Source organism: Argiope bruennichi, chromosome 4, assembly GCF_947563725.1.
Source record: "Argiope bruennichi chromosome 4, qqArgBrue1.1, whole genome shotgun sequence".
Taxonomy (NCBI): domain Eukaryota; kingdom Metazoa; phylum Arthropoda; class Arachnida; order Araneae; family Araneidae; genus Argiope; species Argiope bruennichi.
This window is the reverse complement of record NC_079154.1, coordinates 1,896,011-1,911,411: the sequence shown is the minus strand read 5'-3', so window position 1 is coordinate 1,911,411 and position 15,401 is coordinate 1,896,011. Positions and strand designations below refer to the sequence as shown.

Here is a 15,401-nt window from a genome sequence, read left to right as displayed (position 1 = left end):
TCGAAAACAGTTCTTTAACTTCAAGGATTCTGTTTAGTCTGCAGGATAGCCTGTGATATGGTTTTGTGGAATTAATGAATGATGTAAAAAATTTTGTTTCTCTTCTCCAAGTCAACAATAAAATGTGAATACAACTTCATGGGAAAAAAAGAACAAATGTAAAAGGAGTTTTCAGTGCACAGTCAATCGGTTCTTAACATCATTTACTAAATTAATACATTATTGAAAATTCCTTTAAGAAGGGAAAGACAATCTAACCATTGATATAAACCTTTATGACAATCTAAACTAAATGTGTTTTGTTCTGCAATATATTTTTAGAAATGTGGAAGCAATTGTGTGGAGTAAAAAAAAATGGAAAATACAGAATAAATTCAAAAGTATAATGTAGATTGCCCTAACTTTTAACGCATAATGAGCATTAAAAAAAAGTCAGATTTTATGAAAAATGATGTAAAATTACTGCTTATATATATATATATATATATATATATATATATATATTTCAAATTTTTAATTTAAACTAAATTAATTTCCAAAGCTTTATCTTAATTTAGCTCATAGTTATTTCATTCTCTTATTTCTTGATCCAATTCCACTTTCGGTTTAATTAATTCAAAAGCTGTGTAAAAAGTACTGCGTCATCAATCTACTCATCGAGTGAAAGTGATACTTTCGTTGCTCTCCTCAAAGGTCAACACGAATTGAAGTGGCGCGTGGTCGGAAATCCCATTTTATATAAGACTAGTGATCATTTGTTTCGGCACTTCCTTCGCTCTTTCTTACTTCTGCTTTTGTGCCGCTCTGCGTCTGCTTGCAAATAAATTGCTTCTCCGAGATGGAAATTAAAGACAAACACACATACGCATATATATATTAGAGATATGAAAATAATTTACCTTCATACTTTCTTAACATTAGAGAAAAATTAGTTCTGAATTTATATTAATGCTGAAGCATAAAATAATATTCTTTCAGATGACACGCTATGGCCTCGCTTCGGTTTCAACGACATCGACAACCTCCTCAAGGATCACCTCAGAAATTCGAGCTGCTCACATGAAGAGATCATTCTTTATTTTAGTAGGAAAAAAAATGCTGCTGCCAATGAAATAGCTAAAAATTACTTCGGACCAGAATCGGAACCGTGGAATACCAGATTAGGTACTCGGCAGAAGAGGTCCGTCTGGGACGACCTCAACTGCCAGGATTGGACAGAAGACAGCAAATTCGTGACCATCCAGGACCGAGAGGAATTCGCTACTGACAGAGCGACCTACAACAAGAGGAAAAGCTGCCTTGGTTTCAAAAAACTTGGGATCAAAGGAGCGAATGCTGAGATATATGCCGGTGGGTGAACGTTTGCCTTTTACTTCGATCAGCGTCATCATAATCCAAAACTCCGAATCCTTTTTGGTTTTTTTTTTTTTTTAACGGATCATCAGTTTCATTATTTTTATTTCAATTTCAATATTTTTAATATTCGTTTTATTCTATTGTATCTATTGACTGTAGGTTAAAAAGGATAATGGCTGATGTAAATGACGATTAATATCAAAAAGAAAAAAAAAAGAAAAAAAAGAAAACTAACGGACGCTAAAATAGATGGGAAATTAACATTGTTCCATAAAAATGGGCAAATAATGCCAGACGAGTATTTTCATTTTCACCTTTATGCTTTGTCATCTATACTTATATAAAGCTCAATGTGTGTGTGTTGGCGCTCTACAGGCCAGACCGTTTGACTTACAGCTACCAAATTTGGTACGTGTATACCTTGGAGGTCGGGAATGTGCACCTGGGGTCCCTTTTTTTGAATTTTTAATTAGAATTTTAATTATTAATTAAAAACTAACTTTCCCGCCAAAAAAATCTTTTCATTTCCCCACCGCCAAATGAGTAAGGCTTCAATTTTTTTTTCCAACACTAATGAAGCTAGGGTTAACATTTTTCAACCGATTATTTCAAATGATTCTGTTCATTTTCTTAATGTTTGATGCATTTAAAATTAAACGTTATTAATTAATCAATCTTTCAGATTCATTCTGAAGTACTTTTGAATTAAAATAAAACAGAATAAAGGGAATTAAAAATTTCTAATCTGCATAGCGTTACCCCAACTGGAGTAGAAAAATCCACGCATTTGCTTTACCGTAACTGGCGTTGAAAATTCACGCATGCGCATTGTGTTCTGATTGTTGACAACGGATTCAACGGATTTTCAACGGATTCGGAGTTGATTTAAATTATTTTTAGGTTAGTTGTGTGCTTTTGTAATTAAACTGTATTTATGTTAGTTATATATTTTTTGTATATGCTTATAGTTTTAAGTATATCGCTTTTTAAGTAGTTTATTTTAACCTGTTTTCGACCGATTATTTTAAACGATTCTGTTTATTTTCTTAGTGTTTGATGCATTTAAAATGAAACATTGTTAATGAATCGATCTGCTCATGATGAATCTTAGAAAATTTTGTTGGCAAATTCTAGAGATATTACATAAATTAAGAAAGATATTCTTTAGTGCCCATAAAGTTTAAACGCTCAGTGACTCTGTTTTCAGTAATCATATTATAAAAAATGCTTTGTTTCAGTAAAAAATATTATTATATTAATTGCTGATTCATCCTTTCCACTTTAATTTAAAACATAAATTCTACGGGAGCTAACAGAAACTTAGAGCGATACATATTACGCTATGACTGAAGTCCTTTATAATATTATGAGTGAATTATATGACTATCAAAATTTGAAGTTTTAAAACATTTTGATGAAGAAGTTATTAAAGTAGGAATTACATAAAATATTTAATTATTAAAATTTTAACGAACATTAAGATGGGCGAATTGGCTGGTCGCCAAAGGCGGTTAGTACACTAAAATAAAGTAAATGGTTCTTTCTCAAGCAGCAATCCTTCTTCTTTTGCAGGTGTTTTTGCCGGCGTGAAAGAGCCGAGTTCGCCACCCAAATACAAACTATTCACTAAATTCGTATCGCAGCTGAATTTCCTCGGACAAGAATTGCAAATAGGTTCTTTCCGTTTTCACCACCAAAATGGGAAGATGAATGCCAACGTGAAGGTACGTAGAAAATTTTGCAGTCTCGGTCTCGAGAATTTTATGGAACTTTAGAAAACGGAATTGAAATCATAAAATCAGGTCATTGGCCTCAATTTTCTATTACTTCCATTTCATTCTTTAAGTTTTATAAAAAGACTAAGCGCCTTTGACGACCATCTTGTTCGTCCAAATAATATTATTTGAGCTGTTTAATATTAATATGGAATGTATAAACATATTTTTTTAAAAGTCACCTTTTAATTTAAAAAGAAAAAAAAAGTCAAAACATATTGTGTGTATTAATTAAAATGTGTACATATTACGGAATAATAATTGAAGGGAAAATGCTGCTTTACAATTAATGTCAAAAAAAATTAATGTTTTAAATTAGTGCCTTTAAAATTAATGTCTAAATTTAATGTTTAAAGTTAATGTCTAATGAACTAACAATTAATGAGTTGTTTTTTTTAATTTTAACATTGGTAAAAGGAGGTGATTTAATACACTGATGGATGAGTTTAAATTTCATAACATTAAAAATTTGCTACGAATTGTGCCTTACATGTAAAACATTTATTAAAAATTAAAAACACATTTTACAGAAGTAAAATTGATGTCATTAAAAAAAGTAATTTTTTGAGCTTTAAACGGATACTAAAATCATTTTTGTGAGATAAAAGTTTTGACATGTACTGTTATCATTTTCCATAAGTAAGTCATAGAGATTACCCATTTGGCAACAGTTAAACCTATTTACGCACCCAATTAAACTTCGTCTGAGGCGTATTTCTTTTATATCTTCTTTCCTCTAAGTGAATAGAGTTTTTGGTGAGCCTTCCTAATAATGTATTGTTCAGCTCCACTATTGAATGAAGTGCAGCTGTACACAAATGAAGTAGTCTGCAATTTATGTATAAAGATTTTTTTTTAACATTTGATTGTTGACATTCGACCATTTGTAATAAGAGTGATTTCTGTGTCACATATGTTAACGTTTTATACGTACAGATAATATTTCACACAAATTGTGCGGTTTCTTCACTCTGCGTACAGAAGCGATGCTTCATTTTCTGTAAGATATTAATCTGTATCAGAATATGAAATGTTTGAAAATGTATCGGAAATTTGTTGAAACGAAAGAAATATTTTAATTCGATTTTGGGTCCACAGATTGCTACTTTAATATAATTTAAATAAATTATTCCATCGAAATAATTGTTTCAATAGAATTCTCTTAGATTTTTGATGGTCAAAATAGAATAATTTTAATTTTTGCTGTTGACCAAATTGATAGCAACTATTGCCTTTTTACCAAAAAACGACTGTGGGACCTTTTTTCTAAATTTAGAGCTGCAGGATCTTTCTGTCAATTCGTTGCGAATTTATTGTATTTTATCAAAAAAATTTAATAGAAAATGATTGGATATATTCCGAAATTTGCTTCATTTTGAGATCACGGTGTGCGGCAACACAATGGTTGATCAAAATGAATCCAAATGCAGTTGAGCCCCGTTGAAACTATTATTTATTTGTATGATATTCATTCCATAGTCGAGTTTCACAATTTCTGATAACTATTTTATTGTTCTTTATTTTCAATTTAAAAAGTGTTTTATGTAAAATTATTATAAGCTGCTTGGCCTCTTTAATGATAATAGGTGAGAAATTTAAATTTAAATTAAATTTAAATAAAAGAATATGCTAACACTTTAACGATGTCATTTCCACGTTTTCATATAGAAACTCTCCCGAAATCAATCATCAATATTTGAACGGCAGGTAATATTTAATATATATTTAACTAAAAATAGCAAAAGCAATTTGTGCTTAACATTTGTAAAAGTACTCACATCATAAACATAGCTTCATTTAAACTAATTGTTCTTTGATAGTATCCATTATGGGAAGGAATTTTTTTTTCTTGTGATCATCACGTGTATTGTTTCCATTTGTTGAATGCATATTAAACTAAATATTATTGAGTATATAACAGAAAAAATAACAGACAAAAGCATGGCTGTTATTTTTTTTTCACGATATACAGTGTCTTTTAATCTTCATTATCGTTCTTTATTTTAATCATTAAGGCAATAATAATTAGAGTAGGTTATCCAAATACAGAGTTAGCAAGAAATAAGTGACTCACTTCAGAGGGCTCTGAAATGCGTTCTATTAATTCAAATGAGATAAAATTTGAACTACAGGTTATTGAGAGGATGCTCTTTATATTTATTAAATAAAAAAAATTAATACAAAAATTCACCGTTAGGTGGCGTTGTAATACACATAACCATTTAATATGGTTTATAATTGTTAAATAAAGTAAAATTAAAATGGCTCAATATGTCCTCCTTCATTTTCAACAATATGCTCTAATCGGAGAACCATATTTTCTATAGATGACTGGAGTGAGTCTGCCGGAATATTAAGAATATGGCGCTGAATGTTGTCTTTCAGATCTGGTAGAGATGATGACCTTTGGCGGTAGACATTGTCCTTCAAATAACCCCAAACACAAAAGTCGGAAGGGGTGATGTCCGGCGAGCGAGGAGGCCATGCTGTTGGGAAATGACGGCTGATAACTCGTGCTTCTGTGAACTCTTGTATTAACAATCGCTTTACACGACGATCAATATGAGGTGGTGCACATCCTACATGAAAATGATGTTTTGAAGGCATCCACGATGTAAAAGAGTTCGGATTACAAAATCCCTCAGCATATCATGGTACCATTGTCCTGTGACGCAACAGGTTTGGATTCTATTTGAAGTTATTTCTTCAAAGAAATACTGTCCAATGATAAAGGTAGCTGTAAAACCACACCATACTGTCACTTTTACAGGATGCAAGGGATATTCCTGGATAACTTGAGGGTTTTTCTCTGCCAAAATTCGATAGTTGTGGGTGTTAACTTGCCCACTGAGGCAAAAGTGGGCCTCATCACTCCAAAGAGTGTTCCATGGCCAAGCTGTGTCAACCATCATTCGAGCAAGGAATTGAAGTGCAAAAGTTTAACGGACCTCCAAGTCCCCATCCTGCAACAGGTGCAAAGACCTGATTTTGTATGGATAAAAATCCGTATGATTTTTCGTACAGTTGAATACGGCATATCCAGAACACGGGAAACCGCTGGCAAACTCACACTATTATGCGGCGATTGACTGCTGGCTTCAACAAGCGCGGTCGCAACATTTTCGACAGTGGAAGACGGGATTTTTTTCGTCCTCTACCTGAAAGAATGCCAAGTTGCCCAGTTTTTTTCAAATTTCTGCATCATCTGGCGTAGGGTACATGGAGACACTGGACCTCTTCGTATGGATTGATTAAAACTCTTTACATGCAGTATATAATTATTCATTTAAGTAAATTCCATCAGTCATTCTTCGATAAAAATTTATTTCTCTTAATCAGTAGTTTATTGTGGTTAAATTACAAATGTAATTGGAAACAATATGATGAATACAGAATATTAAAAAGCCTTTAAAATTGTTTGATTTCATTTTATGTTTGGCTCTTACAGATTATGGGGCGGACGAGGCAGGAGTTCACGCACGACGGCTGCACGCCAACCGATCTCACGTACAGACCCCTGAAGCACGTTCCCCTCTTCAACGTGAATATCGGCATCGCCCAACTCAGCTTAGGTGTCCAGATCAGCAGCCAGCTGGGCATCGTCACGTCCTGCCCCGGCCGGGAAGAGTACGTTCTGGAGCCTCTGACCAACGTCAGGGTCGGTGGAGAAGCCCTTGGGACAGTTCTTGTAAGTTTGCTTCATTTTTAAAATTTTTATAACTAATCGCTTTTATCGTCCAGCTAGCTTGCTGAAAATAAGGATTATAGCTGATTTTAGTTAAATCTTTTAAATATAACTCCATGTCCATGATTCCCTCAAATAGCCTGATATAAAAACCTTGTTATTTCGTCTTTCATATATTCTATTCATTGCGTAGTTAAAAAAATTTTTATAGAGATCATCCCAGGACATCTTGGCACTATAAAAAAAAAAAAACATAATTGTAGGGTTCATCTGTCCTACAAATTTTGCAGTCTTGTAATTTCACTTTTTCGTTCGTTTTGTAAACTACTACTTAGATACTAAACATAATCCTTCTTCTTGAATATCCATAATAAAAGAATTGTAAAATTTAAAAAAAATTGCATGGCTATTATATTGATAAGATTAAAAAGACAATTTTTTAAATTTCGAAACAGCGTAAAATGCATTTTTGTGCAATAGTTTTTCTGGTTATCACGGTGAAAACGACAACATTTAACTTAATTATTAATTATTTAAAATTTTTATTAAAATTTCGAAAAATCATATCGAAGTACAGATTCACGCATTTTCGAAGTATATGAAAGCCAAATTCAGGGACTCCGAATCAAACCGTCTGGCGACTGTAAAGCGCCAACACACATACAATCTCTTTTATTATAAGCAGAGATATGCCTCTCTTGAATGGGAATCTGCAGGAATTTCGAAAATTTGCTATTTTTTTTGCACTGCAGTTGCGATTGCTCATCGAATATAAAATGGATGAAATCCTTTATTAAGTACATCCTGCCACCAAATTTTGAATGTGAAAACAGGTCGCCATTCTCAGAAAATTGCGAAGTTAATATTAAAAAGAAGCGGGTTCGAGTTACCTTCAGATCTCGACATGATGGCATATCATATTGACTATGAAAATAACAGGGTTTTTTACCCTTTCTTTCTACAGATAATTAAGATAGTTGAATGTACGGGTTATCCTCTGACTAAATTCTTTCCCTCTCTCTTTCTCTGCCTTTCCTTACTCTCCCCTTCACTCATAATCGGCATTATAAGCATAAGTATCGATTATTGTCCCTAAAACCTAAAACCTCAAAGAGTAACTTCGAATATCTATAATTTGGGTTTGAAAGAAATGCCATTTATAATTCCGTGGAACTATTTGATAAATATTCATAAGACAGAAAAATTTATTTTCCCAAAATAAATGTGTCATATTTTCACAGATTCTTATTCTCTATACTTAACATAAGCGTAGTAATTAATGCGTAGCCATAATCTAGAATATAAATATTCATTAAGAAATACTTTGTGAAGGTGGAAAATGTTTCGTTTCAGTTCATGCGAGGTGCCGCTAACTTGGGCGGCAGTTTCAACTACAAACTCCAGTTCACTTTCACTCCTTCACCGGACATGTGTCTCAAGGGAAGCCACGGATACGACCCCATGAACATCAGTTTTGAAACTTACTATCAGGTAAGAAATATCAGCAGAAATTCCTTTGCTCATTTTTCTCGCCGATTGAATTGCGCATTTTACAGATCCTTTTTCTTGGTATAAATTATTCAGCACCGCAGGAATTTGATTCAAATCGGGATCATAAAAAAAAGTGGCACCTGCCTTGAAAACGCTCCAACATATTACATCGCCTTATGACAAAAACAAAAGTGATTTAAAATTTTAGTACAGCAAATAAGTGGCGTTCAGCTATTAGTTACAAGCATGAATAAAATTAATAAATTTTCTGTTCTAATGGTGTTTATTTTTAGCTCTGGAACAAACTGAAGGATGATTGGGGAAAAGTGAGAACATGGAGACCTGGTTTTTTGTCATGGAATATCACAAACGGTGACATCAAACCTTGGTTTAAAGACACTTGTATCTCTCCGAAGCAGTCTTCGGGTCCTTTCTTAAATTCGGAAAGAGAGCTAGAATAATGCTCCGATTCTGAGATGAACCATGCAGTTGCCAAAAGAACAAAGAAATACTTGTTGAAAAGATACAAATAAATGTTGAATTACAATAAACTGTGATTTTCATTTTTCTTCTTTACTTTTTTTTTTTGCATTAATTACTACATCTTCGTCCTTACAGAGATACTCATATTAATAAATAATTATATCATTTAAATCGCTCATAACTGTGTCTGCGAAACATTGCTCACAAATAATCAAATTAGTGTTTCAATGTACAGGCTAATTAATTTCATGGAGGTCTGAGACTCATACATCTTTTAACATTTTTTGCTTAACTGTCTTGTTCTACTTAATTGGTGTTTAATGTATGAACCAATTATGTAGAATAAGACGCCGGGGAAATAAAATCATTTATATTTAACTTAAAGGAGTTTAATGTGATTCTATGTCCTTATCCCATAGAATTATTCTTCCTTCTGTTAAGGATCTAGAATACAACAAAATCATTCCAATAACTCACAAGTAATAACGATTCACCTCTCGATTTTCTCATGAACGGGTGAGTCCTTCTACTCTTCTCCCATCCTTACTCTCAACATATAGTAATAATAAATACTGAGGGACCGTAAAGTACTGTCGCCCACCCTGTCAACACTCAACATCAACACGATTAGTGTTATCCACCGTTACCTAACCCTTATCCAGCTGCACTATTAACGAAAGGAACCGATGATGCAGATTCAGCATCCTCTTAAAGAAAGTTCGATTCTAGAGACATGGCCCGTGCCAGTCGTCTTAAATCTCTGATTCACCACTCTCTTGTTCGTGGCACTTGGACCACAGTCACAAAGAGTAAGCACGAGTCCGGCCTCCTCTCATCACCATTAACACCTGTCGCCAAAGGACATGCCACTCCGTTGAGATTATCCCTGCGTTGTAATCTCCTGGCTTTCTTCAACTCCAGCACAATCCTAGTCACTTGAAAATTACTTCCATACTTCCTCCTTTGTTTTTAGATATTTGGAAATATATTACTAACTTTAGTCATCATTTGCTTCAGAATCGGCATATTTTAAGAAACGCATAACAATTCGTTTAAATCGTTTTGTAATTTATTTAAGTTGGCATACATTGAAGTCGTTAAGTTATTTTGCTCTAAGTTTTTTAACATATTATACTTTATTCAATAGTGTTTAAAAGTGCCAGATTCTCCACATATACAATCGGTGGAAATATGTAGGAAATCTGCTATGTTCGAACATGAACTACTGAGGATTACAACTGGCGTGGTCCTATTTTGACTTGTGACAGAAATTCTTATATTATTCTAACTTTTGACGAAATAAACCAGCGGCCCAGTCACTGCATTTGTAATTCTTTTCGGGAGTCGTGCTTTAGATTGTTTGTAGAATTTGGTATGAGGATATCAATATTTACTTTTTTTTTTTTAATATTTAAAAGTCATTTTTTTTGTTTCATACTATTCCAACATGGGCTTTTACCTAGTGTAATTTTAAGCATTTAATGGATGAAGTGGTTTTAATTTTTTCTACTATTAGCATTGAATAGCCTGGAGCACCCATATGAGTCTGATAGACAATGTGTACACAAAACCTTTATTTAAATGATTGATATTTCAATAAAGGGTACATAGTCCACTGACAACTATGAAAACAAAAGTATCGTACTGGCCATGGTGATAAAGTATCAACTGTTATAAGGTTCTAGATTCAAAATTCCTTTCAATTAAATATTCGCCGTATGCAAACGCCTGTTGAATATTAAATCTGACGGCAAGGGTTTGAGTCCTCCTGTTGTTGTGGTGCAAAAATTTGGAATGGGAATGCCACCTCAGGAGACGTCGTCTAATCAAGGTTTAGAATTATGAGATCCATCTTAAAATAGCCTTCCTGTTGTTTACATTAAAATACCTAAATAAGTTAAATCCTACACAAATGCTATTTAATTCAACATGCAGGACAAGCGAAAGCAAAATTATTTCCCTCTTAAAGAAGATTTTTATCTCATAAAATCTGTCTTGATTCCAAACGGAAAAGAATATTTGAAGTAATCTTATTGTAACTTAATTTCTCTTTGATACGTACGTATCTTTTCAGCAGCACAAATTATTTCTAAATAGTTTTACACAAATATAACAGAATAGAATCTCACATAAAGAAAACTAAAGTAAAAAATTAATTTAGCATAATCATATTATAATAGAATATACCAATCGTATTTAAATACGAATTAAAGGAAGCAGGAAAGAAATTTAGGAACTATAATAGCACAAAATAAAGATAACGAGTTTTCATCGCTAATATCATCATCACTAGATAAGCAATATTATCTCAAAAATGGAAATCAAACTCTTTAAATACAAAGCTCTTTTGAAAGATTTTCAATCAGCGGTGGCCTATTAGTATAAAAACAATACGAGTTAAATAAAAATCTTGTGTCAAAGAAAAAAAAACATTATGATAGTCAATATACAGAAGATTGGAAACTTTTACGTACGTATATGAGGTTTTTAACAAAGTAAAACTTTAGAAGATCGGCAAAAATTTTTAAAAACTATTTTAAAGTTTTTGATGATGAATAAGACATTTTGTAGATAACGGAACTAGTCGGGTTAGATTAAAAATTTGATTGAATTTCATGGAATCGATTAAAAGTTTGATTGTAAGCAAATGTAAGAAAGTAATATCATCATCGAAGCTACAAAATTAATAACAAACTTATTTCCAAAAATTAATAACAAATTCATACAAAGACTGCATTCAAAACCATGCAACAGAATTTAATAGTACCGCATATCTTTGCCAAAATACTAAAAACTGTAAAAAGTAATATATTTTTATAATAAGAAACAAGGAAAGAATAGAATATTAATCATTTTTAAGAAATTATTATTTAATATTACTTTTATTAAGAATTAACAAATGAAATTAATTAATAGAAATATATGATTAATATTATAAAAATTATCTTATTATTAATAATTTATCAAATAATTTATTTAATAATTATTGTAATTTAATATTATAAAACGGCATTAAATAGTAATTTTGAGCAGAGGGCGGAATTTCGTCAGCAAAAGTCTTTACTGCTTCGGAGCAATGGTGTGCCACATTGGGTATGAACGAATATGATTATTTAAAGCGTATCTTACAGGCAATGTATAATAAGCAATCGAAATATCCGAGTACAGATTTAAGTTGGCAGAAGAGCAAAGAAGTCGACAAAGTAACAGGTGAATAAAGTGTCACATTTTCCAACTATTCTTGGTGAGTCGACTAAGAAATCAATGCAACATTAACGTTAGACATGATTCAGTTGTTAACCATTCAAATTATAATTTGCACTGCATTTGGCAGAAGAACCGAAGAAGTGGCAAGGGAATAAGATGACGCATTTTGCCGGCTTTCTTTGTAGGTCCACTAAGAAATCAAAGCAAAGGATGGCGGCGACATGAAAGAGACAGATAATCAAATATCTAATTTAATTGTCGGCCATTCAGCCATATTTTCAGATATCTAATTCAGTTCTTGCCGGTTCAGCCAATAGTTTGTAGCATATTTGGCAGAATAGCCGACAGTTAAATTAGATGACAAGAAAATTAAGTTAGTTAATTAGAATGTTTCGGTAAAGCTTATAAGCCAGATAAGAACTTCCTAACTAGAGTGTATACTTTTGTCTAGTGGTCTTGTTACTCGGCTACAAATTCCAACGGTGCGAGTTCGATACATCACCAATTTCCTAATTGGTAACCCTGGTTCTGAATTAACAAATGCAACCTTCGTACAGCTGTTGCGGCGCCATCTACCCTCAACCAAAGTCATCAGATTCATTTGATGCATGAATATAAAGGCACTTTAGACTCAACAGCAACCACATACGCTCGCCATAACGCTTGGCGCTCAAATGGGTAAAGGCGCTTTAGACTCAACAGCAACATATCGTTCGACTCACTGGAGGGAGAGTACTGTGATGAATCTTATAAGTTAGATAATAACTTGCAAACTAGAGTGTACACGTTTGTCTAGTGGTCTTGTTACTCGGCTACAAACCCCAACGTTGCAAGTTCGGTCCACACCAATCTTCCTCAATGTGAGGTGAATAAAATATCGCATTTGTCTACTTGTATGGTTGATTAAGAAATCGAGACAACGGGCGTCGACGAAGTTTGTATCACATTTGTCAGAATAACCGTTAAAGTGGCAATTGAATAAGATGTCCTATTTTTTCCACTATTCTTCGTCTGTCGACTAAGTTACTTGTGCAACGGATGTTAGCGACATTCTGTCAACGAACTATCAAATATATGACGAAATTGCCACACATTCAGCCTATATTTGCTCTACATTTGGCAGAAGAGCCGATTAATTGGCAAGTAAATAAGATGCTTTTCAGCTATTAGGATTTAGGAAAAATTTAGTTTTTATTTTTATTCACTTATGCCGATGAAATTATTCAGAAAGGGCATCTATATTACTTATGAATGTAGTGGTTGGGTTGTTTTCTCAGATTCTGAATAGTTCAGAAAAGAAGTTACATTTTATTCAGCCAAATATTTCTTCCTCGTCTATAAATTTGCAAGGTCTCCAGATTTATTATGTTTTATTTAATTAAATAATTTCTTGGTTAAACTCTGATTAATGGTTAAAGTGAAATTAATTTTTTAAAAATTCGCAACTGTTGTTGGTAGTCTTTTTGGAATATGAACGCTAAACAGAGTTGCTATGCTTTAGCTAGATGATAGTTCAGAATATATATATATATATATATATATATATATATATATATATATATATATATATATATATATATATATATATATATATATATATATAAACCAATCTAAAGTAAGAAATAGTATGAAAATGAAACAGAACAGTTTCGGAATCGCAACTAAAAATTATTTCTTATTCAAACTAAAACCAAAAAAGGAACAGGAAAAAACTTCATAGTGTTTAGAGAGCGCAAATGCAGCTACTTCTAAAACACATATGAATTGATACAAAAGTATTAAAATCAAGTTAATAGGAAAATGAAATAAACCAAATAAAAATTAAACCAAATAAAAAATTAAATCAAATAAAAAAGAATCCGGCCAGAAGACTTTTTCGGGTCACGAGGAATCATTATTAGACATTCTTGTCTGCATTTCCGTCACAGAAAAAAATCCCTTTTTTTGAATCCCTGCCTGAGGGTGATCCTTGAAAAAGTCTTCAGGCCGGATTCTTTTTTATTTGATTTAATTTTTTATTTGGTTTAATTTTTATTTGGTTTATTTGATTTTCCTATTAACTTGATTTTAATACTTTTGTATATATATATATATATATATATATATATATATATATATATATATATATATATATATATATATATATATATATATATATATATATATATATATATATATATATATATATATATATATATAAAGAGAGAGAGAGAGAGAATGTAATTCTTCTTCTTCTACCAATTATACTGCAATGAAAACTATATAATTCCAAACACTTAACATTTAGTGCACTTTGGATAAAGTGCCTTAATATAATGAAGATTAAAAAGCTCTTCATATGTATCATATTAAGAAAAACCAATGAACGCAAATAAGAAATTAAATATATATATATATATATATATATATATATATATATATATATATATATATATATATTCTTTCAGAATACTAGTTAGCAGTAGCTCTGAGGGTGGAATAGTATTTAACAGTAGTACGTGCTTAAAAAAATGAAAATAAAGGAAGTCAAATTCTAGATCCGATTGCTTTTTAAATTTCAAAAATGTATTCATTTTTGAAATTTCAATATATATACATGTACATGTATGTATATTTATATAAATTATAAAATATAAATATATGTTAAATATTTCATTCATTTGTAATTCTTTCATTTTTACGTGCGTTCATATCTTACTGGGAAATTTATAAACGATTAACTTTAATATTTTAAAGATATTAAAGTTATGAAATTTTATCCGTCCATCTCAAAAAACAATCACAACCACGTATCTTTTCCATATTTTATATTTTTCTTTATATTCGTCTTCGAAAGACATTTAATTTCCGATTGTTTGGTTACAATCCTTATATAAAAATTCTTTTAGTCAGACGATTACAGGGCCAAGTTATCAAATGGGCGTAGAAGGCAAATGTCTAAGGCCACTTACAACTTCGTGGAATATGCAAGATTATTTTTTATTTTTTTGTGGTGCAAAGACATTTTTATAAGGGCATTCTACTTGTGCATATTCTACATAAAATTAACATTTGATTAAATTTCAGAATATTTTTAAAAGACATATATCGTGTTTTCTTATTTCATTGCTTGCAGATCAGTGAAGTCTTGTTTATTTTTAGTTGGCTGGTAGACTCAACAATTTCCTTCTACCATTAAATAAAGCAAGATAAAAGAACGTACCCTGTGATCGCAAAAGAAAGAAAGGGGAGGGGAAATTGAACATAACACAGTAACAGTAATTCGAAAAATAATTCTACTAGTCCAGTTCAAGGGGATGATCGTTCCTGACATTCCTTTCAAGGAGAGACAATGACCCCTTGGCCTAAGGGGTTGACAGTGTTTTGTAGATTTTACTGTATTCACCTTTTCCTCTCTGTCCTCA

At 31.9% G+C, this 15,401-nt stretch overlaps 1 protein-coding gene across 2 annotated transcripts in view; it reads left to right on the top strand.

Annotated features, from left to right (window-relative positions):
• The window catches only part of LOC129965863 (uncharacterized), a 69,481-nt gene extending 60,605 nt beyond the window's left edge, over nucleotides 1–8,876 (top strand). For both annotated transcript variants that reach the window (XM_056080102.1, XM_056080104.1), the window contains exons 15-19: nucleotides 979–1,350; nucleotides 2,929–3,080; nucleotides 6,580–6,819; nucleotides 8,170–8,307; nucleotides 8,601–8,876. In XM_056080102.1, coding sequence (XP_055936077.1) covers nucleotides 979–1,350; nucleotides 2,929–3,080; nucleotides 6,580–6,819; nucleotides 8,170–8,307; nucleotides 8,601–8,768 — 1,070 coding nt within the window. In that variant the 3' untranslated portion in view covers nucleotides 8,769–8,876. The remainder of the gene's footprint in view (nucleotides 1–978; nucleotides 1,351–2,928; nucleotides 3,081–6,579; nucleotides 6,820–8,169; nucleotides 8,308–8,600) is intronic.
• The last annotated feature ends 6,525 nt before the right edge of the window (nucleotides 8,877–15,401 follow it).